Source organism: Manduca sexta, chromosome 28 (genome assembly GCF_014839805.1).
Source record: "Manduca sexta isolate Smith_Timp_Sample1 chromosome 28, JHU_Msex_v1.0, whole genome shotgun sequence".
NCBI classification, from domain to species: Eukaryota; Metazoa; Arthropoda; class Insecta; order Lepidoptera; family Sphingidae; genus Manduca; species Manduca sexta.
Window position 1 is genome coordinate 491,992 of NC_051142.1, and position 25,878 is coordinate 517,869.

Below are 25,878 nucleotides of genomic sequence, written 5' to 3' on the forward strand. Positions count from 1 at the left end.
TATCTCTTGAACCTATTGCTTAAGTAACCGTACAGCTGTAACAAATTCACACCGAGGGTTGACGCGAGATGAAATATTAACTTTAGCTTATTGAATAATAAATAGGTTTCCTTGATAATATAAATAAAAATAATATAAATTAAGGTAAAATTTTGATAGACAACATGAATATTGAATAGACAATACGTGATTTACGTCCATGCCGTTATACCTTAATATTATAATACTTGTCATTCTACAATGTTCGTGTCTTTCAAATATTAAATATTCTATTCTAAAGTCAATTATTTTACAAAGTACACGCATGCGTAGGGCAAAGGTGACCAATCAAGTATACAGCGTAGAGCTTTAACAAGGCGCTTTAAGACTGTTTACACTTAGGAACCGGGGCGAGCGGTTCCAAACCGCGTTAATATTAATTAACGTTTTCAAAAACATAATTTACGTGTGATTATTTATAGTTTCATTCCTTGTTTATTACTTTCTGAATTATATTATTTTATACTTTATGAATGTTCGTTATGGGCGGGGTATGGGTAGGTTGTATACAGGCTATAGATAGGGTAAGGTATTCCTGTGTAATAAGAGAAAAAATTAAGTGAAAGCGATAGGAACGGATTAATGTCGGTTTAGATCCGGCGTGCACGGTCCGGATAAGTGTACGCAACTCTTTACGCGTTGGAGCGAAAGTGCGGGCGCGTGAGTGCGCACCGCTCGGTGCATTGACCATATATCACGTAAGGAGCGTAATGCGGCGTGCGTGTGCGCACTCAGCGGTCACCGAACGATCAAGGGCGTCTACAATCCCTAAACTAACACGCAAGTTATGAGCGCATGAGTGCAGCGATTCGAACAAGCGATTGCTTTTGTTAACAATTACAACTTACTTGCCTTTTAAATTAGCTCAAAATTGCATAACGAATAGCAAAAGTAATTTATAGCAGCAATCACTAATCCAATTACTACCCTAACACCTATACGATTATGATTGATTATATAATACGCGAGCAGACTTCCCGTTTTATTTCGCTCTGAGGAACACGTTCCTCGCCTACTATCGATATTACTATAATTACTGACACAAATGATACACCAAAGCTCATGACTTGCAGCAGCCTATAACGGTAACACACATTAGACTACACACGTTATCCATTGGTTCCGACACAGGCCGGATGTTTTGTTCGCGCAACTTAATAAATTAATTACTATAAATAATGTTTTTGTTTCACGTGTTTACTGATAAGGTTGACTGGATTAACCTGAAGGTGAATTAATGCTTGAGGGCTTAATATGCCAATTGTACCTTTATTTGTATTTCACACGACCCAAAGTTTACCGGAACCCATTTTTAATAAAAATAGTCATTCCTCAACGCAACTAGAATCTGCACCACTACAAGGATAATAGGAAAATTATTATCATACATCTGATGAGTCTATTTTAAATTATAATTAATTTACTTTTCTGATCTCCTATTAATGATATTAATTAAATTAGTGAACATCAATAACCATTATCCTTCATAACTTCCGATCTGTGAGGTTATAAAGTTCCTTTTGGTAATTATTTTGCTAATAAACAAATTTTAGGTCAAAGTCGACGTGTCCAGAACGTGATATCATCTCTTACCTATCGATATTGCTACTAAATTGATTAGCAATAAGTGAAATTAATAACTGAATATGTTATTATTTCGCATCAAAATCAAAAATAGTATTACTAAAATAAATTACGCGGGCAGGAAACATAAATTTTTAAAATCACTTAGAACTATTAATAAATTGATTTATGAGAATTCCTTTAATTTGATTATGACTCGCCATTTTTATTTAAATTACCTTATAGATGATTGATAATGGCAACCATTGCATAGTCAACATAAATGATTTAAAATGCCGTCGGCAAACTTGTACTTCTATCAAATGGAAAACCGCATTAACATAGTACATTGGCGTTGCACATTTGGCCGGACCCTACGCCGGGTCGGCTGTCAATAGTGATTGGACGTTGATACATTTGATTTAGGTCACACATAACACCATTCCGTGAGCCGACTGCATGTTGCTTAAAACTTAATTGCTCCATTGAAAATTATTACTGATAAATTACCGCTAAAGCTTACTTAGACATGTATTTACCTTGATACTGTGGTATTAAATTATAGCGAAATTAAATGTACAATTATTGAATACTTAGATAATATTTTTAATGCATAGAATTTAAAGAAAGCGCATGAGTAAAATTTTATAGTTTTATGTACTTATTGGGAAGAACGTTAACTGGAAACATCCTGATTCCCGACTAAACACTTGAATACTAGGAGATGCAATGAACGGTCTGACCCTGTTTACGCCGACAGCCACGGGCAAAAGCTAGTTTAATTGAGACATAAAAAAACAGATTATTATAGAGTATGTATATACATACTAATAGATGGGTTATGTCGTGTATGTTCCAGAAAAAATAAATGTTAATCTTAAACCAGTACACGAAGTGCTTGAGGGTAAACAGGAAAAATATTTTGATACCTAATTTACTTCATGCATTCCTCTGTGTGGATATCCCATAAAGTGCCGTTATATTGATTCATTGCAGCGTCGGTAGTAACTGTATTCGATAGCAAGTGTGCGCAAATGTTTTTTGTACGAAATAATTTGGCACAGAGGCGAAAAAATTCATCATCAATCCACGAGCCAGACGACTGCATGCGTTTTATTCCATCACATTTCGGGAATTCCGTATTTAAAATAATAATAATAATAATATCAGCCCTGTATTATATACTTGCCCACTGCTGAGCACGGGCCTCCTCTACTACTGAGAGGGATTAGGCCTTTGTCCACCACGCTGGCCTAGTGCGGATTGGTAGACTTCACACACCTTCAAAATTCCTATAGAAAACTTCTCAGATGTGCAGGTTTCCTCACGATGTTTTCCTTCACCGTTAAATCGAACGATAAATTCACAAATAATACACACATGATTTTTAGAAAAGTCAGAGGTGTGTGCCTTAAATCCCAATTTGAACCTGCGGACATTCGTCTTGGCAGTCCGTTCCACACCCAACTAGGCTATCGCCGGTTTGTCGTATTTAAAAACGACAAAAAAAAATATAATTTTATCAATTTAATAATTTCCGACTGAAATAAATGGGATTATCCCAAACACTAGGTACGATATTTGTATTTTTCCGTTTTATTATTAACTAAAACCGTTTATAATGAACTCATTAACAATCGCAGCGTGTGGCGACTCCGTGTTTTATTCGACTTATTTCCTTAATTTGATAATATAAAACACATAAAGATTGCAACTTACCTACACTACCTTATTATATTATAATGCTAGGCGGGAATATCTGCATTTAATGGCGATAAATGACCGTCGAATTAAAACGGCTTATAGTTAGGGGGCCCTATTTCATCTAAGGGGTATATCCGTCTTTTTGTAATTACGACCGTTCTTATTGAAGGATAGCTTTGCTACCCATATAGATAAGTAGGGTATTTTTTACTTTGTTGGCTACATGAGCATCAAAGCTATCCTTCGATTAGAAAGCCCGTAATTGCAAAAAGACGGATATACCCCCGTAGACGGAATAAGGGCCCCTGACTATAGTTAAAAGTTATTAAAAATTGCACCAAAATAGTCACAATGTTTTTTAAAATATTGGCATAATATGCTTTATTACTATAAATACCCTAAATATTAAGCTATCAGCAAAAAAATATATAACTTTCAATATTAGTGTAGAATAGCTAGTAGTAAAAAAGGTAGACATGTGGTCCGAATATTGCACCGGAACGGCACAATTGAGTTTCACTTTATATTTTTTATCATTTATCAAACTAATCTAAAAAAAGAGATAGACTTTATCGCCATCAAAGCCCAGAAGCCGCTACTCACACAACCAACTTTCACAGGGACGTACTTAAGCAAATCCCTTTTAGGTAAAATGCCATAATGTCCACTTTCGTGTCATCCGTTTAAAAGTGCCGTTATATTCAAGTGCATTCATTCCATACAGCACTGCATTCTTGACAATATTTATGAGCCTCGTTTTACATAAATGTTAACTTAACGACCCGAGTACCACATAAAAAGGCTTTCAATATTTATTATTCCCGATAGACGCGAGCAGAGATGTATAAATGTTCTTGTAAATGTAAATTATGTTATCTGTTTAGTTGTATATCAATGACAGATAGATACCAGCTCTACACTACTTCACCCATATGAAGACATTAATAGTTCTATTTCAGTTCATTAATAGTGGTCTTAAAGATGTGTAATATATTTCCATGTGTCAAAAAACTTTGGATTTAATTAACTATTATGCGTTTCGTCGAATTATCCATCTATCTTCAGTGTGGTTAAATAACAACTAAATATAAAAACTTTCTAGTTTATGATTAATTATTATTACGATATTTATTTCGAATAAAATGCAGACAAATATATACTTTTGCAATAAATATAAACTAAGATAATTAAAATAATGGACTGTTATGATTGCTTCGTCGAAAATCTCTTTTAGAAAGTAAATGGGAGGTATGACGCCACTATAAACTGCTCTGACTACGTTCCTGTTGCAAGGAAATTATAACTCAATTTAATGGGGATAATAACTACAAGGATGTGTCTGCTAATGGTTAAACTGGTATCAGTTCAATTAGATTAGAAAACCCGTCAGTTTTCTAATCTCTAATTACGCGTTACATAGTTAACTTCTCTGTATATGATTGCATTCAAGACATTTCTTGGAATAAGAGCTGATACAAATGTAGAATACTTTAAATAACGCTTTTAAAACTTATTAAAATATTGTCTAATGTAATTAACAGATAGCATATCGAAAATTTAAATTATGACAAAATCTCCGCGTCATCTCAGTTTTATACGTAATTTTAAAACTCATGTTTAATCAGAGCACAACTGAAGTTTAACTTTGGGTTATGAAATAAAATATGTATTTATGAGAATAAAGTTTTGGCTTTTTACATACTATATAATTAAGATTATATCTCCCTTTTGGACTAGGTAGGTTACTTCTTAGCTGTGTTATGTATTAATTCAACATCGGGTTATCAAATTAATATATCTACTGTAAGTTCCACGAGGTGTGTACTTTTTACACCACGTGCGTGGTCGAGGCAACTGTCGCCAGACGACTGCACCAATAAATCTTACAGATATATGAATAGATAATAAAAGTGAACATGTTAGATATTACGATAATTTATTCGCCTCATTTGAACTTACATATTATAATGTTGTTTATTTTATGTATATTGTCTTATCTACCGAAATAATCATATGTAAATTAAATATTTGACATTTGGTTCCTTTTTACTGTTGTGGATATGTATTTAAAAAAATACGTATATTTGGGTAAAGCCCAATTGAACGCAATTTTACTAGATTTTAACAACGAAGAACGTTTTAGAGTCTATAATCTATTTATAACAATGTTTACTATTCGGAGTTATGAGCCCATCGGCAAAAATAATTACAGTACCTTTTCAAGCTTTAACTTAGACGATATAAAAAGCTTTAATCGCTTTCATACTGTGAAAAAATGTTACTTTCATCCTGTCTTCGTAGAAAAGTATCAAATTCAGACCTACAACACTTTTAGATGTTTTTTATAAGCATTCGACGAGCTTAAAAGGTATGTAGAACTAGTGCAAGTAACAGTGAGCGACAAATAAATTCATCAGTGAGTGACGGCAAACCTGAATCACTGTGCAAATTCTACATTAAGTCGCTTCGTGTTCACGTACTACTAAATATGTCACGTTTAGTTGGACACAAGTGATGCGAGGAGAGCGGGGAGAATAGTATTTCGTCAACGAACTTTGCTGTGTATTTTAAAACTGATTTATTGTAATTTTAGTTATGTTATAGCAATTAACACAATCTGACGACAATCGTAACAATTAACATATGACTTTAAATATAAGCTAAAACGTTAAAAGCAAAAAAAATACTGCTAAAATTTAATTTTCACACAATTTAAATGTGCCTTGTAAAAATCAATACTAATAAGCGCTATCGTATTTCATAGTTTATAACAAAGTTAATAGATCTTCACTTAAACCATTATGTTAAAACTGGGAAATGCATTGCATTTGTAAAGTAATTTGAGAGTAGGCAATTCAGTAACGGGACATACGTATGGCGCATACAAATTCAATATTAAATTAGAGAAACTACTAGATAGTGTTGGAGAAGTGATATTTACATATTCAGTGATAAGATCACGTTGGGTAATGTGGGAACGCGGCTTCCGCTACTTGCATACCTAATAAAAAATAATATTTAACATTCATACTCAGATTTCATATTTTACGAAATAGAGACGTTATGGGCCACAAAAAGACAGAAAAAAAATATTAATTATACTTATTATGTCACAAAACCCGCAACCAATCGCATTAATAATTTTCTTAAGAACGCTTGTAATCATTAGATATTTACAATTACATTTATTATTAACTTCTGAAACTACTGGACCAAATCTCGTATACTGATACTGCTGTCTTAATTCAATATCGTATTAAACGTTAGTTTTATCCTGCAATAGTGAATACTGGCTCTTTTATTCCGGGACAGGTCTTTAGCCATAGTTAATACATAAAAGCCAGTCAGTATCCTTTTAATGATCAGGCAATCCTTTCATTAAAACTCGGTGGTGTAATTACGAGCAAAGAAACGTCCAAGAGGATTCATTCGAACATTAATCTTTCCCGCCATCCTAACGATCTCGAATTACGGTTTAACACCAATCTTCCACTTTAAAATCTATACCAGTTTAAAATGTTGCCATAAATAACCCAAGTGAATTACAGATGTAATATTAAATTAAAGTGGCTTGAGAATCGTGGCACGATCTCGTAGGTAAGTTTTTTAGTTAAGTTACGATACGAAACTAATCAGTTACATAGTAAAAAGGAGTATTATTTGTATTAATATACTTTATTTGTATAAAAGTTGAGCAAATATTCTTTAGGTAATCTTTGTCTTCGAATATTTTTCTAAGCGAATTAAAACTGGTAGTTATAATCTCTTCGACGTACATATTTAATACATAAAATTACATTTAAAACTTATAGGTATTAAAATTTGAACTGAAGAATTAATTGTACAAACATCAGTTACTTTTTTTTTGTAGTAATAATTACCAAACAATATAGCTTTCCAAATGCTAAGAAAGTTATTATTGACTTATTTGAAACGATTAGTAAACCAATGTTGAACACTAATCGATATGCATTCATAACAAATGGGTTGAAAGATTATTCTCGAATAAAATAAACGGATACACAAACAGATCACGACAAGGTGTGTTGTTAGATCGCAATACTGTATCCACGCATCTTCCCAATGATTTATAATTGAACTGTTAACGTATTAAATGAATTATTCATTTCGAATAAAAATATTGTCTTAAAGATGTAACTAATTACAAAATCGTGCATTCGTATGCCATTAATATTGTATTAATCGCACACATCGGAGAGACGTGGGCGTTAAATTTTGTTTGTAAATAAAATTAATGATGGTATTTGGTGCCATTTAACCGTTCAAGATATCTGATTCGATAAAGACGCGTTCCGCGGGATTTAAATTTTCTTTTATATACCAATAGGTCCCTTAATCACACATGTAACGAAAATGCTTGACGTACTAGAATAAAGATAAAAATTCTGTTCATTTTATACAATACGTGTAAGTTGTTTAATAACGTTTTCACTTAATCTCATTCTTTAGGATATTGGACGAATGCCCAGCTGTACATTAAAGAGTTATTAGTCAAAGTCATGTAGAGTCCTCTTGAATAATCTGTGAGCAATTGCATAATTTCAATTAGTGGTCTGTTTATTTTACATACATTGACATTTTACGAGCGAGTACATTTAAGATATACACTTAATGAAGTGTAGTTTACTCAACATTCTTTAATGAAATCTTAATAACATTATGAAGTGATTGGACAGCTGTGGATGTCCGTGATCAATGAATGGATTTGACAGCCTTTGTGGCGCAGGCGCAACGCGTTATGTCCGCTGCGGAGCGATAGGTCGCGGATTTGATCCCCGTATAGGAAAAATAATCGTATGAACCACAAATTTTTACCTCTATTGTGATGCGCGAAATATTATTTTCAAGTTCCTGCTAACTACTATAGAAGAGTTGTATCTATTAACTAGTGTCAGTGGGTCAAGTGACCACACGACAAAAGCAGAACTTTCAACAGTTAACTGGCACATCGATTGTAGACACAAAGTTATAAAATTTATTCTTCGATGGGTTTTGTTCAATTATTTATTTAATTGTTACTGGTTACATAAAGACGTCTTAAAGAGTGAGAGATAGTCGTATGTGATTAGAATGTATGAACAAAATATAGCTGTGAGATAATAAACAGTATACTAGCTTGCGTTAAATTTTAGAGATACAAAAAAAACTACCTTTCGTTTTTAAACTTTCATTTAATTTACTCTTCACGTCTTCAAATAATCATATTATGATACTTTAAATATAAAAAAAAAACATAAAAGAATATAATTAACAGTTCAGAAAGATATAAATAAAAGCTAAAGTAGAATAAATTTGCATGTTTATCTGTGTGAGTAAACATTATTCAAGAGGTCACCTAGTATTGTCAGAAAAAGCAAACAGGCGGCAATATTATTAAATATTTTATTGCCCATTTTTTTACTACAATGATGAATTAACAAACAAATTGCGCTTTCACAGGTAATTAAGGGCTATTTTATAATAAATACTGTCTAAGCATGACAGCGCGTATTATGTAAAAGCTTTGAACACTTAATAATTATTTGCAACTTCAATCACACAAATCACAGGCGAAACCCACAGGCGATTATAAAACTGAGTTTAAAAAAAAGAGTAAATTAACTTGCATACGATTAGTAACAGCACAAGATAAAATCGAGATATTCAATTAACGAGCGATTGTATCGAATCGTAAATACATATCGAATAACATCGATGTTTACTCGCATGCGATCACCGGATAAGGTTCTCGTGACCGTAATGACACTGAACTGGTAACTGATTTTAATGACTAATTCGACACACCTATAATATTTAATAGCTTCCAATAAAAGTCAACTTTGAACTGCCAATAGATAATTTTCACTGCATGTGAAATTTTTCTGATGTTTGTAGTTATTACTTTTTTAACATTTCTTTGGTATTGTTGAGCTTAAACCTTTTTAGCTAAAGCATAGTTGCAGAATATTTATTCGCGAGCTGTTCATACAATCCTACTTAAGTTAATCTTCAAAATTGTATTTAATTTGATCAATTAAAACCTTTAGATATATCCGTGAATCAAAACTATCTATATTTATATAGAGAAAGTGTCATAGTTCGTCCACAGTATCTTTTGCTTTCACTTAGTTTTTTTTTTATTTTATAAGAAAGTTCGTCTGCGGCCAGCCAGTTCCAAACTTGTTCTACCGATTGTGTTCACCTGACATCTTCCGTTCAAATGCAATTACTGATCTACGTCTTAAATATTACATATGTGAATATAAAAGACAAAAAAACATTCTAGCATAACTACAAGAGCTGGCCGGAACAGATCCTACTATATGATCGTTTATTTATTATGGTTCATGGACGTTCCCCACGGTTCGCAAACCTATAAAACTAATTTCCCATTACAAATTAGGGCTGTTCCCAGTCTAGGAAGTTTTGCTTGGCTAGCGCCGTGCGACCGGTCGTGATGTAGGTCAAGTGCACACGCACAGCTGCTCCGTTGCTTGGTTACGGTTACGTCACGTGCACTCACCTTTATCGACATATATTAAAATAGTGTAATTAATTCATAGATACTACTGCTTCGTAATGTATTTAATCATTGTGAAAAATAATTCTGAATATTTTAATGTTATATCTGAATTAAATAATCTATTTGTAATGTATAATGTGGTTATAAAGAATTCTTCGCCATATAATTGTCCACAAACATTCAAATAATATATTTACAGACTTTCTCATATAATTATATTAAGATGCATCTAGGTATACATAAAGATACAATATAAGACACTCAATATCATTGCCTTTTGGTTAAAATAATCGATTAGTTTCGGCTTTGTAGAGCGTCGTCTCACTTCACATATCTATGTGATTTTTTCGTTACTTGCCGAATAACCGTCGCGTGCTATAAGGATCTGTGTATGTAATTAGTTATTATTTCATTGATAAAATGCCTTTAGCAGCTAAAACAGTAACCGACATGTTCGTTTCTAACGGACCTTTATATATGTACCTACTCATATTGAAATAATTGGACTTCCGTTATCCAGAGCGCCTTCGATAAATATAACAATTTAATGAGCAGTCGAGGTATTTATTCTTTTTATAATAATACCTATTTTATTTAAAACAATTTTGATTCCTGTTACTATGGAAGCTAACTACTAATGAAAATAATATTTTTTTATATAATAGAAAGACGAAAAGAAGTGTCGTCTAATGATTAGCACCATGGCTTTTATATTTTTGCAGCAATACCGTCCAGAATTTTGAACTACAGTTTCATCGTCATTCTGCGACATTGGATGCAACCAAACTAAAAATATAACTACAATTTGAACACTTGGAGATGATCAAATAATAAAGTAGATTGCAAATATCTTAAAATAACGATAAATTTCTTTCCAATAAGACCCAAATTTAATGAAACAAAGCCGATATAACGGGCACACAAACCGTAAAGTAGACAGAAAAGAATTCTAAAAATCGCAGATTTGTGTTATATTGCCCCTCTTAGTCACCCTTTTCCTTTTTATAATTTTTCTTTCGATGTACAGACACACCAGGTTCTGTTGTGTTGTTATATATATAGATTGAAGCATCGAGATCGCAGGAGGTTAAATTCTTTAATGCCTCTTTACATGAAGCCGCAAAACCGCAGAACGAACTTTGCCTCGAGCCAAAAAACCATTAAAACCTTATTCAACATTACCCCTACAATGTTATTCATAAAGGTAATTACTAAGATTATAATTGGTGTACAAATATGTTATTCACGTTCAAGTTGTATCGCCTTCATTGTCAATTACTCCCCCAGGCGGTCACAATTTGCACCATTATTGAACTAAACTTGATGAAATAAATTCGAGTTGAAACAACCGCTCGATTAGGTCAATATGTGTAACTAATACATTACGACGTTTTCTTCAAATATTAAATGCTAAATTTGAGAATATATAAATTTAATTAATAACGTTATATATTAGAGGTAGGCTGTTAGACAGATACGATCTACACACGATTAGTTTGAGATTTTCCTCTTCGTTAGTACGAAATTACATGTCATTGGCCTCTGTTTGCATTATGTTTATTATCCCTGACTATTGTGCAAGAATGGGTATTGACAGTAATTCATTATACTTAGTTTATCATTAATACATCCTATAGAAAAAAAATGCAAAATCTTCAGTAAAAGTCGACGACATTCACAAATGATATTGTCAATAGAACCATAAATATTCAGATCGCAATTATGATACTTAAGAAATGACGCGTGTCTCTTTTGTTTGTGTGATTAGAGATATTTCCATGTCCCACGCCTATTAATGACTTTTTGCAGTTCTATTCAGTATTTACGGTTCTGTATTTGTAAAATAAACCTTTTAGAATCACTTTGTAGTCTGTCACTGATCAACTTTTTTCTCAAGAATGCGTAGAGGTAACAAAATTATTGAATGCGTAAATTAATAATTTACATTAAATCGTTGGGACTACAGTCCGCGCAATCAAAAGATCGCAATCATAAGACTTAAGAATGGACCTGTATATTTATATTTTCCTGCTTTATTTTGAAAGCATTAGCATTCGTTTTCTTTTGACTGTTACTATAGATACTTCCTACTCTATTTTATTAATATTTACGACACTTAATGACATTTTGACTCCATTCAATTGCAATTAGCTTCCGGCCTTTCACAATCATATAACACTTCCATCACAATTACGATCTCGATCTGCTGCATCTAGACGTACGATTAAGATCTCGTTCAATTCCTGAGCATTTGCGACACACGCTTTCGTTTCTAATAAAAGGTGTAATTTTTTAAGATTAATCTTGAAAATACTTACGTAATGTGTATTTCTGTACTGTCTATTGTCGATTATCTTACGAAAATTGTCTGAACCTTTCGAAACAGTTAAGTGGAGATTGTTTACTATCAGATGTATTTTGAACTAAAAGCGTTGTTTACTCTAAGTGAGTAGTGACATATTAATGGATATATTTCCTTTCTTAATATTTTATTAATACATTTCATAATATCAATTACAAGATACAAACTGAATTTACTGGACTGGAAACTTGACATTAACGTCATATTGGACAATGTCACTCGATTCGGGCCGCAACTGCGCCGGCGCACTCCGCTGGATTGATAAAGTCATTCATATTTATCAGAATACGTGGCATAAATTTAAAAAATCAAAAGGACATACCGGTGAGACATAAGGGCGATTCGGGCGCGATCATTATGTGTGACGAAATCGGAGCGACAAATAACTCTTGTTTTTTTGTCTTGCACGTTTTCGAATGAAGTTTGCGAAATGAAAAATGTCACGGTCGGTTATCAGTGACGAAAGGTTTATCGAAAAAGGGCAGATTTCATCAAAACAAATGAATACACCTGGTCTAACTGTGACATGCGTAGTCCTAACTATCACTAGAATACTTTGAGCTTGGGAATCAAAAAAGTGATAGTTTTGACCCTACAATGATCCGGCTCAAGATTATCAAAATTATTTCTTTATTAGCTATTTAGCTACAGAGTCACGGATATCGCAAGTGCATAATATTATTTCGCTAATGTGCATTTTTTGGTTCTTAAACCACGTCATTTAATTTAAACAATAGACCTTCAAACGGAATATTATAAGCAAAATAAAGGCTTGCAGCACAATGTTACATGTAAATTACTCAATGGAGCGACGACATGGCTCCGTGTCGTCTGTGACCGAATTTTGAGACAACTTTCATGGCGTGAACAACTTGCAAATAGTGCCATTGAGTTTTACACGGCATTGAATAGTCTCTTTATACGAAAGATTCAAGATTGTTCTATTTTATAGCACAACACTATATGCGTATTGGGTGCGTTTAGGTTAATATAATTTGGCGCGTATTTATATCATTATTGAATAAGGATTATTTTATTTATTTCTTTATTCATACACTTAATTGAATTAAAACTGGCAGCACTGGCCATAAAATGGCACACTTGACATTTGTACGCTATGCCATTGACAAATTGCTACATTCAGAAAAAAGTTTTAACTTTCGCAAATAAAGCGGTATATTCAGACTTTGTAATTAAGTCAGATATTTTTTTATATTTTGATCAAATGAAGTCACGATTTATGGACAGTCACGAAACAACTGCCGGCCGGGTTAAAGCCGGTTAACAGCAATCAGAGTCAAGGTCGGCGTGGTCTGCAAGTGCGTATCGATCAATGATCTATCGCTTGAGGCAGGGCTGTCGGATGACAGATTATCGTCCGCTGTTGATATCAGTTTCCTATATTGTGAAATGTATAATTAGGTAAATATTGCTTTGCTATTTTGTGTATGTTGTTAATTTCTGTTCCTAGGATTTCTTTTGAGAAATCACGATGGCTTTCTTTACGATATTTTATTCTTTGCCCTTCTCTTAGAGATTTCAGTTTTCACTTTTGTCGTGTTAAACCGCAAAACTCAAACGGTAAACTATTTATAAAAACCAAGTTTGACAACCCTATGCGTTCAAATATTGTACTACTAAACTAGGCGCATGATTAAACATTTCAACGTTTGATTGATACGTTAAGCATCTGCCGACGGATGATTTGCGTTTTTGGCAATTTTTATATCACTGTTTTTTTCTGACAACACTACAAATAATTAGACATGGATTAATGTTTATCTAATGACTACTGTTTTATTATTGGTCAACGAAATTACTCGCTGGAATACAGAATACTGAGAGGGATTGTATATAAATACCTGTGGAAATAGCTAACACAGAGAACATAATAATAATATGGATATGTTTGTGTTCTGCGGGTTAATAAGATTATTATAAACTTGTTTAGAGGGATGGTGGTTGCTGATCCTGTAGCTGACCTTAGCCCGCATATTTGAATATATAATTTGATGATGGAATCTATGGAACATTACTTTCTAAATTACTGTATACATTTAATTTTACGATATCTTACTTCTAAGTTACGTAGCAAGAATAACTGGAGAGCATGTGCACACGTTAAAAAATCCTACTCATATTGTCGAAATTCTTATTTCCCATCATTAAAAATAATTTCTTCAAATTGGTCTGAAGCTTGGCTTAGAAAGCGAAGTAGTTTATACCAATCATTAAAGCAGAATGCTAATCTGAAATAATATACATTCAAAAATTATTATGTACAAACCTACTCGTAGGCTGAAATTGTTTTGTGATGTAATGTCGGAGGAGGTCATTTTCTAACGTCTGATTCATGTATTTGTAGAATTTTATGTACGAAATAATTACATTGAATATCGAAAAATCCAATTAAACAGATCGGTGTAGTGCGCGCGGTGTAAAATCGACAACAGTCAAGATGGTCCATAATCCCCTCAAGCTACTATTTTTCTTTAGAGCTATAATTTTTAAAAACAGAATTTAATTAAAATACAAATATCTTAAATATTAGTAAAAAAATAATAATAAAAGAAATATAAATCAATCTCCTACATTCCAGATAATAAACACAAATAAAACTTAATTTTCGACTACGCCTGTCTGATTATATTGCCTTAGTATGAAATTACTTCTCATTTCTGATATTACCGAAGTTTGCCTTCAAAAAGCCTGCACTATATTTTATGGCACAGGCAAATAACATTGAACTCTTATTTCAAATTAAATACAGCTGGACATTTCGTAATAGTTATTATATATTGGTGCTATCAAAGGTAAATATTATAATTAGTGAATTTCATATGTTTTGAGGTCATACGATGTACAATAAATTAATACTCGTGATACGTGCATTAAATATATTTTAAACTTATTTATGGTAATGATTAGTTAGGAGAAAATATATTGAAATAAGTGTGTTATTTATTAGACTGCGATGGCGTAGGCACTTAAATGGGCCCTTCATTAATTAATTTAATGGTATTGATGCCAAAGTGTTGCTGTCTTAATTCCTCAATATGATGTTCAATAATGTTATATTTAACTACTCAAATTTGAAAAGGATTTAATAGTAATCTTTTATAAGGGGCGGTAGCCTAGTTGGATGTGGAACGGACTGCCAAGACGAATGTCCGCAGGTTCAAATCCCAAGGGCACACACCTCTGACTTTTCTTAAATCATGTGTGTATTCTTTGTGAATTTATCGTTCGCTCTAACGGTGAAGGAAAACGTCGTGAGGAAACCTGCATATCCTAGAAATTCTCTATAGGAATTTCGAAGGTGTGTGAAGTCTACCAATCCGCACTAAGACTACGTTGCTTGTATATAATAATACAGGGCTGATATTATTATTATTGTTATTATTTTATGACTGTAAAATTAGGCATTATAGAATAATTCTTTGTATTACTAAGATACGTTTTGTATAGCAGTTCAAAGATTTATTTACGACGGCTGGGTCCATCAATCTTCTGAAATTTATGACTTGAATTCTTAGAGATATTGGCTATTAAAGATTTGTGTTTACCTTTGTATGAAGATATAATCTATGCTAATATACCAATGACGTGTTTAAATGTTATTATGAGGAATGGTTATATAGTTCTATGAAGGTAAATTGAGCAATGTTGGTTGTAAGCATAATTAGTCTGTTTCGGTTGGTGGTCTAAACCCAATTAATATAACTGTAAATTAACATAATATTATAATGTATTGCTTGTATACTTAACTGTTTCAATTTTTATAAAATACTACCACATTAATAATGTTAATTGATAAGGGAGAGAATTCTTGTAATTCTGAGACACGATGGTAGATGTATGCAATAATTGTGAATTCTTCATGCATACTCCAGACGAGTAACATGATTTATGCATATTTGATATACGAATCTATTGCATGAATCATGCTATTCTCAAATCTTAATTAGGCGATTTCCCAAAGCACTTAACATTGCAAGTTTTTATAAAATGCATTGAAAAAACCTATTACCAATTCATAGCATGTGATGATTTCATATTATAATGATTCATGCAAAATACAAAAAAAAAATAAAGGTTGCCTGCATACGAAGAGATCGCTTGTAGCGATCAGGCCGCCCATTGTACACCATAGATATAAGAAATTGTATTAATCTTGTTTGTGTTTCTATTTCACGATAGCTACAATAAAGAGTATGTATTTGAATTTTAAAATATTGAGGTAACTTATAAACTGTTTAAAATGTATATTTTGTTGATGAATAAATGCGCAAAAATTATTCGATGGACTAAAATCGATATCAAATCAACAAATAGTTTGCATCACAAGCGATTGTTCAGCGTTGTGTATACTGCCAAATCCTAAACAAACGTGCTTTGCGTGTCTACAGATGCCATAAACCGATGTATCAAACTTAATGATTGTAAACACTCGTATTTCAAAATATGCAATAAACGGATTCAAAACAAGCTATGATTGAAATGGTTATGAAGACAATGTTTGTAAACATAGCTTGATACTTATATTAAGGTGTATTCATTGATTTCGTTTATAAGTGATAGCTTGAAAAATAGATTGCATGTTATTTTGTTATGTTACTTATTTTAATTGGTTTTTACTGCGTTCGTTTAAATTTAATATTTTCTGGTATTATTCTTATCACTGAAAATGGTGATATAATTTTTTTATATACGCTACTAATTATGTCTCAATTATTAAAACGTAGGAAATATTACGTGGAAATTTCGAGAATGTGCCTAATAGGAAAACGACGTGTATTAATTATTTTTATGTAGCTTTTGATTATTTTGTCACATCGATATAACTTATCATGAGGTCTAATGTTTGCCTGTTCCCTTTGTTTTTATCATATTTTTCAATAAACGTATTAATTAATTGAGGCATTAGGTCCTCATTTCCTTTTATTTGCGTAAACATATTATATTTTCTCTCTAATTAATGGAGAATAATTAATATCTACTTAGCATACCATTTGTGTTCTGTTTTTAATGCATTATTATTTATTAGATGACAGACTTGTTGTATCTAAGTCATTCAAAAAATAATAATTTCGGTCCACTTTGTCTTATATCATTGGTTATATAGGTTTCGGTTCAGGCACAACGGAACGCAACAGCAAATATAATGTTAATTACTGGAGCCACGCTATTATCGTGCAAACGCGGTTTTCCTTATTAATTAAAGGACTGCAATGACGAACGTCCAGTTTGCACATAAAAATAATTAGTAGTATAGAACCATTAGTGCTCTACGGTCAAGGCTAAATACATATCTAGATAATATTATAGGTACAATAATGTAACTACTTAATACATTTTTTTTAGCTATTAATTAAAATAAGGTTTGTAATTGTTTCGTAAATTCTTATGAGCTAATGTTATCTAACATTTATAACACCTTCTAAGAATATTGAATAATTACTAAATGATCTTCAATAAAATAACTTTGCCAAAGACATTTTAAATGGAATTTATGAATCCACACACAAAGTAACAAATGGGAATACGACTTTGGTTATTGTTTTAAAGTAATAAGGTTCATATTACTGGAATTATGATCATAGGTGTATTGTACATTGGAGCCATCGTGTGTGGGCTTATTTAGCAACATTTGTTAGTAAATAATAGTTTCCGATGCGAACAGTTTTACGTTTGTTAGTTTGTCTGAGTGCTGTGTGGCCATAAATAAGTAAAACCTTGTTTAGGATTAAAGATATTTAAGTTGGTAATGTTTAAGTGTAAGAACTTAAAAGACATAAATAAAGGTTAATTAAAGGCATGTATATAAATTTTATAAATGCGAGAATTTCTGATATTGGAATTTGGTTGTTTGTTAGAAGTAACCGTAGTAACACGAAATGGATTTAATCTTGCACTGGCACAAATGCGTTAATTGTTATACTGTCATATTGGATTTTATTTAGGAAGCAGACGAGCAGGTCAAGTAGCCTAACATTACAATAACATTTCCTCAATGATTCACAATTCATGTTTTATTAGTTAAGTCTGTTTATTAATTTAACAATGGTGTTATATATATAAACATAATATCAGTAGTGAAAGGTGAAAATTTCCAAAAGGGAACTCGACTCAACATAAAGGTCCTAATACGTATGAAACTGTCTAAAATCGTTCTGATGATAATAAGATTCTAGAGAAATTCTACATAAAGAAAAACCGGCAGGAATCGGATTATACGGACCCTTTGTCACTGCATAATATATAAGACCTAATTACCATATATGCTTCAATGAATTGAATTTATTTTCAATAACCATTTAACATCTAAATATATCTCTAACAATATTATGTTAATTCAGTGAACACAAACACATTACCACACGGCTTGCAATAAACTTGTCAATCAACAAGACATCGTTGAACACGTCGCGCGACAAACAAGCAAGGCAACAAGCTCGCATCACGATAGATCATTGTCCCATTGTGATGTTAATCCTATCGGGAATGTTGCGCAAACGCACTCAATTTAATTCGAACCAGTTTCGCATTGGGACAGAATGATCCACAAAGGTCATGTGCGATACGTAATAAGTATTTATTGCCATCGAATGCGTTTAATGTGATGGATGTTGAACGTGGGTGGTGTTAATTAAGTAATTGGATGGAGATCGTTAATATAATGAAGTTGTATTCGATTAACGTAATGATATTCACAGAAGGGTCTTATTAATATTGTGTAAAAGGAAATTCATCTGAAGAAATTAATACATGAATTTATAAATGAAATATCCATAAATAAAAGTCCTTAAAACCATTTATAAAAATATAATACCTACGTCGTAAGTAAAATAATTTAATTAAACAATGTGACAAAATGGAATGCTTGATCATGGTATATATTATGCGAATGCATTCTAAAATTAAGTCTCATAATATTGTTGGTATAATAACTGATCTCAAACTAATTAATAATTTTTTTCTTAAAAAGAGTTTTGTTATATGATTAATAGATATTTATCAAATGTCATAAACTGGGGAGTAACATTTAGTTATGATATGGTATTTATTTGAACCCGTAAAATGTTACACATTATTTAGATTCCGTCAATATTAACTCTACCACCAGTTCGGAAAGCAGTTCTCACCACAGAAGAACAGGCAACAAACTCTGGTTTTGCTCTTTTCAAAATCCATTTAAGGTATAAACTACAGTACATGATATAGAGAAGAAAGAAAATACAATTTGTTTTTTATTGTTGTTTAGAGCAATTCATTTAAAAGCTCGCAATATAAGTAATAAATTAATTTTAAATTTCCACACGCTCAACCCTCTCAGGAATCATGAAATATTATATTATTATTATGCTTATAATTTTTTGCTCTTAGTACCTACCCTCTTAGTTATCTAGGTGTATGATGTTTAAACACCTTTTTGATCTAAACTTACGCTAATTATGTTATATAAATTTTATGGTTGTTAATATCACACGACAGACATGTTAGTTTTACAACAATGCCGGCAGGTGTTAAAAGTGTTAATGTCATGAGATCGTAAATTTTATTAATAATTTTGATTGCATTAATATACTTTAGCAAGTTCATTAAAGATTAAATTAAATCGTGAAATACCTGCGGATATTAAAAAATATGTTAGTAAATAACTAGACAATTTTTATTTTTTTTTTTAATTTAAATTATGTTTGTTAATGTAACTATTTGATTGATCCTCCAAGCACCTGAGGCTGTTTTACGTAATATTTTATCAATTAAATTTAATTGATTTTTTTTTTTTTTGGCATACATAACTTTATAAGGATTTCGTTTCCGTTCCTTTCATAAAATATCCTTTCGAAATAACTAAATTAATCTTATCCTTATTGGCAATAGAATTTCTTTTTGTCTGTGCCCCGTGGTACTATGCCACCTTGAACGGTAGCCACTTTCTTCACTGACATATTTATCGTCACAATAACATTAACAAATCTGCGTACAATGTGAGCTGGACCGTACACCAATTAATCATTATCAATTTGAATGTTATCAACATCTCTGCTAGAGTGACAGATCTTAAATTATCGTTTGTGTTCGATTAAACGGAATAATTTTATTCTAATGTAAAGCTTTGCTTAGATATCTTAATCGGATTATATTAGATGCACGATTTTGTTAACTGTATATTATGTATAAACGTAAAAAGTGCAAAAAAGTGGTATAGCAGGTTTTGCAACCTTGATTTTATTTTGTATTCTATTTCTTTGTTATTAAGTCATATGTTTTTATGCGAATTTTTATGTGTTGAATTCGTATTCTCAGCAGTTAGTACAGCTGTCCGTACCAGACATAGTACCTACTAAAATTATTACATCAAGTTAAAGTCTTTGGTACTTAATTCTACCTCTAGGTTAGCCTCTAGTTCCACGAAATCAATGACTGCAGGGCACAATTGCCCCCGCGCAGAGAAGGTTCATCGCATACTAGAAGGCAATGACATCCATAAGGCCGCCGTGTTTCCAATGCATCATGTTACCGTTATATCAAACATTAGATCAATAATCAAACCGCCCGCGGCCAAACGTACACACGGCCGTAATCGGAACCACTTAACCAGCCGTATACATTCTTGTTAATTTATTTAACTCTTAGTAATGGAGAAATAGATACGAGAAGATTTATGTACGAATATGTTACGGTGTGGGACTAACGAGAAACATTTATTATTAATTTTTTTTTTCTATTTTGCTAGACAAGGTTAACGCGTATTTGTTTTGCAGACAGATTTCAAAGAATTACTTAATTATAATGCGTTAATTAATATCGTTATTACGTTTGCATTAATACGTTTTGTAATTATTTTTTTACTTAATATTTTAGTGTCGTAATTTATAGCTAAAACTAGTTTGATACATATAAATAGTAAACGCAAATTTAATTATAAAAATCTTTAAACATTACCGACATTATCTACGCGCATAATTATATAATAATTAAAATAATAATATGCCGTTAAATTACGAAATAAAACGACGTTAGCACAAACATACTCTCCATATTCTGCAGAGATCATTTAAAAACTATAAAAACCAATCGATACTGATAACTTAAGAAAGTGTAACACAAACCCATTCGTATGTCAAGGTTAATATATACGTGTATTAGCATATTGGCCTTTATGTGTATTTACATGTGTCGATTTGTTTCACACACGAGCGGCCAGCGGGCACGGGTCGCGACCGCGTGGGAACGCGAACAGCCGGACTTTATACACAGTACCCGAATGTTCGCATTGTACGGAACATTGAGCATTGTTATCCGATATTGAGATGTTTTGGCATTTTGAATATCTGATTCTGAGCAATGAAGATTATTTAATAAGAATATTATTCGCTAATATTAAATTAAATATATAAATACGAAGGTACTTATTGTTAAATGCGATACACAACCGAGAAATTATGCTAAGCAAACACTTATCTATAGTATACACTTAACGTTTATTGAATAAACTGGTGAGATTTATCGTGAGATTCATGTAGGTCGCTCGCTTCGGGCGCAGCGAATCGATTGATACGCTTCTACTTCTAAGAATTGTACTCACTTTGCCAGCGATAGTTAAGTGCTTTTTTAAACGACTACTTGGGATAACATTAACCGGCTAAGATAAACAGGCCGAATACTGCGAAATAATTTTATTTTTATTTAGAATTATTTTACGCAATTAAATAGCATGGAATGGTTGTTTAGAAATACATATCTATTTTTGAAAAAAAAAATAAGTTAGCAGCCCGACAGACATATAAGATAAAGACAACTAATATTATAGGAACACTGCCTACAAAAAAATTGTCTCATATTTGCATGTGTGGTTAAAGTACCGTTAGCAAATACGAACATGCTTTACAGCGTGTAATAGACATCACAAAAGCTTTTGTCGGCTCCGTCCACAATAGTTGTGTGGCGTAGGGCGTGTATCGTGATAACACGTGATTATCTCATGATGAGACAATAATATGCGATTTTGATTCCTATTCCTGAGGGGGCAAGAATGAATTGTCATTTAAAACAAAATATGCTCTATCACATGTTACGCACGGTGCAATCCTGTCTACCCTTCTGGGATAAAGGAGAGTATAAATTATGGTCCTATATAGGAATATCAAAAACTATTTTAAGCGTAATAAATATACATTACTAGCTTTTGCCCGCAGCTCCGCCCGCGTTATAAAGTTTTTCAGGCTAAAGTTTTCCGTTATAAAAGTAGTAGTTCCCGGGAGCCTATGTTCTTCCCAGGGTCTCAAACTGTCTCCATACCAAATTTCATCTTAATACGTTGGGTAGTTTTTGAGTTTAACATGTTCAGGCAGACAGATGCAGCGGGGGACTTTGTTTTATAATATATTTTTTAGAACTTTTTAAGAGGAACAATCGCGTCATACATCATTGTTGCATAACTTTAACCGTTTACGCAGCGCACGCAACGGACACTCTCAAAATTAATAAATTGTCCCCGTTTTTGCAACATGTTTCATTACTGCTCCGCTCCTATTGGTCATAGCGTGATGATATATAACTAAAAGCACTCCACAAACAAAGGGCTATCCAACGCAAAAATATTTTTTCAATTTGGACCGGTAGTTCCTGAGATTAGCTTTTACTGCTCCGCTCCTATTGGGTATAGCGTGATGATATATAGACTATAGCACTCCACGAACAAAGGGCTATCCAACGCAAAAAGAATTTTTCAGTTTGGACCGGTATTTCCTGAGATAAGCCATTACTGCTCCGCTCCTATTCGGTATAGCGTGATGATATATAGCCTATAGCACTTCACGAACAAAGGGCTATCCAATACAAAATGATTTTTTTAGTTCGAACCGATAGTTCCTGAGATTAGGCATTACTGCTCCGCTCCTATTGGGTATAGCGTGATGATATATAGCCTATAGCACTCCACGAACATAGGGCTATCCAACGCAAAAATAATTTTTCAGTTTGGACCAGTAGTTCCTGAGATTAGTGCGTTCAAACAAACAAACAAGCAAACAAACAAACTCTTCAGCTTTATATAATAGTATAGATAGATTCGTTCGATCGAAGGCGCCACGTGGTTTCATCTACTTTATGTCAATCAAACATTTGTATTGCGTAGTGTTTGCGTAGTTACTTTAAATACTGCCACAATTAATTCAACAACAAAAACACTTTATTTAAATACGATATACAAACACGCCACATATACTACTTAAAAAAATATATTTAAAAGCGACAAAAACTATCAACATTGGGTTGAATGTTTTTTTAATTAATTAAAAAAGTTCGATTTCGCAGTTACATATATTAACTGGTTCTCGCCCACACATGAAGTGAATATAAGCAATTTTTTAACAAAGCCTTATAATAGCAGATATTCTGACGATCCATTTGATGATAACTGGCTCTGATGGTACTGGGGGAACATATGCGGCAATAGTATTTAAACTCAAAATACACATCATATATTAAAATTAAACTACTTAATAACTACTAAAATATAAAAAAACCGCGATGAAATCCGAAAAGTAGTTTAATTTTAATGTATAACATTCGCGTAAATATAAGAAATCATTACACATCATATAACTAACCTGAACAATAGAAGCAACGAGCAGACCGAAGCAGAGCGCGATGGTGACGGTCTGAGGGACGTTGCTTTCAGCGATGGTGATGCAGGAAGCGACACCGATGGACGTCAGCAGGAACGTGCCAGCCAGCTCGGCGATCAACTGTCGCCATATCAGCTTGTTGTCTGTCACCTCTGATAGACCGATGAAGGAGGTTGTCCCTGGTGACAACGAGAAATATTAGTTTTGTAATTGTATATGTATTTAGTTGTTAGTTGGCTCAAATATAATGTAGCGGTGATAAATGATTTTTTTGTGTAGCTTGATTTATGGTATTCTGAATACATAATACGTTTGACCCCACTAAGTATCGAATCCTTCCACTTAACTGGAATGTATTTTGTAGAGCTATTGCAATTAGATTTTTTTTTTCTATTTCCGCCTAAATTTGGGTAACAAACACCCAGTTTGGTAATACTAGATCAAGTTTCTAATGGTTCCTCGTTCAGAAGATGTTTTTCAAGTTTTATTCGCACTTATACTGGCATTGTAAAGATGACCCGTTCGCCTCCACAGTAAATAGTTCAAAGCACATTCTACGTTGTTGCATTCATGCGGGTAATAATTTCGCTCCGAGGAATTATTGAAATTTGCAGAATTATCGCCAATGCCGAGGAATATTTACTGTTCCATAATTTGCCAGAGCACTAACGACCTATACATATGTAAGTAGAGTCTTGTATTAATTGTTAAACTCCGTTACAGTTACACCTATCGAAACATCAGCAGTGGAATCTGCAGCGTAAATGTGTCAACAGTTTTTATATGTAGCAATGTCTTAAAGTTCGTTGCTATGTGCATTTATTATTATTTAAATTGAGAAACGCTAATATATGTTGTCCTTTAAAGTTGGACTCTAATAGGTATTTGTAATAAATGTGTCTAAACTACCGAGACAATAGGAGCTTCGCAGTTTATTTCCTTACAATATAAATGTCACATACTAAAAACAATATTCTGGACGGAATGATCGTCTCTAACTTAACAGGGACCTTTTAATTCATTTATTATTTGATAGTTGCTAAAATTCTATTTTACGTTTCCTAAATTATATATTTAAAATAGGCGTATGTTGTTTACGGTTTGTTATTGTGTTGTTAATTGGTTATAATTATCTCACATTTCGTGACTAGATTTCAGTAAAAATCAAAAAAGATACGTATTTTATTAACTAGGAAATAAAATACAGTATAAAAAACTCGTAGTAAGTTTAATTATCTACTTTGCAAATCTCAATTAAAAGAACGTAAATCGTAATTAAAATAACAGATAATAATGACAATAATCTGTCTACTGTTAACACTTCTAATTGTTATTAGCATCGGAGAACTATAATAATACGTGTCTGTAATTGAAAACAAGGGATTATTTTTAAAACAATTTCTCATGGTTGAATCATGCGATGATGTTGACGTAGAAGTAGTGGTCTTATATGTTTTAACTGATAATAAAGCTATCTATAGTCAAAACAAATCATGCGCAACGAATTGTGAATCTCATTTTGTTAAAAAAAGTGAGAAATATTCACGATTTAAACATGAATATGGACACAAAGACAGTCATAAAAGTCAATTATATTGTCAATTCAAGTTGAAATTGTAAACCGAGTCACGAATATCAATTTAGATATTTTATCGCCATAAAAAATTCAAGTAAACGATCCGTCGACAGTCGACACCTATCTGCGGAAATGATAATTTTGTCGCATACATCTTAAAATAGTAGTATTAAAATCTTAGTTTAAAATAAACAGTACAAAAGAGTGTGTTTTTTTTAAATAATTTAGATGTTCAATTGTGACGTAATAACCGTGTACCAGGAATCGCATTTTAAATAATACTATACACGAACAAATGCTTTTCGCATATTTTTTAAATCTTCCAGATAATTTTGTTCTAGAACTTAACAGAACGAATGCTTATGTATCACTATTATTCTGACTACGTTTTATTCACTATAGCGTAATAATTTATACTGGAAGATATTACAAGCAACTTACTATTTGCCGGCAACATCTGTTATGTTCATAA

The 25,878-nt window shown here is 32.4% G+C and overlaps 1 protein-coding gene across 6 annotated transcripts in view; it reads right to left on the reverse strand.

The window, feature by feature from the left end:
- Positions 1-25,878, reverse strand: part of LOC115452228 (aquaporin AQPAe.a) — a 70,157-nt gene that overhangs the window by 10,281 nt on the left and 33,998 nt on the right. For all 6 annotated transcript variants that reach the window (XM_037444883.1, XM_037444884.1, XM_037444879.1 and 3 more), the window contains one exon: positions 23,813-24,009. In XM_037444883.1, the coding sequence (XP_037300780.1) occupies positions 23,813-24,009 (197 nt within the window). The remainder of the gene's footprint in view (positions 1-23,812; positions 24,010-25,878) is intronic.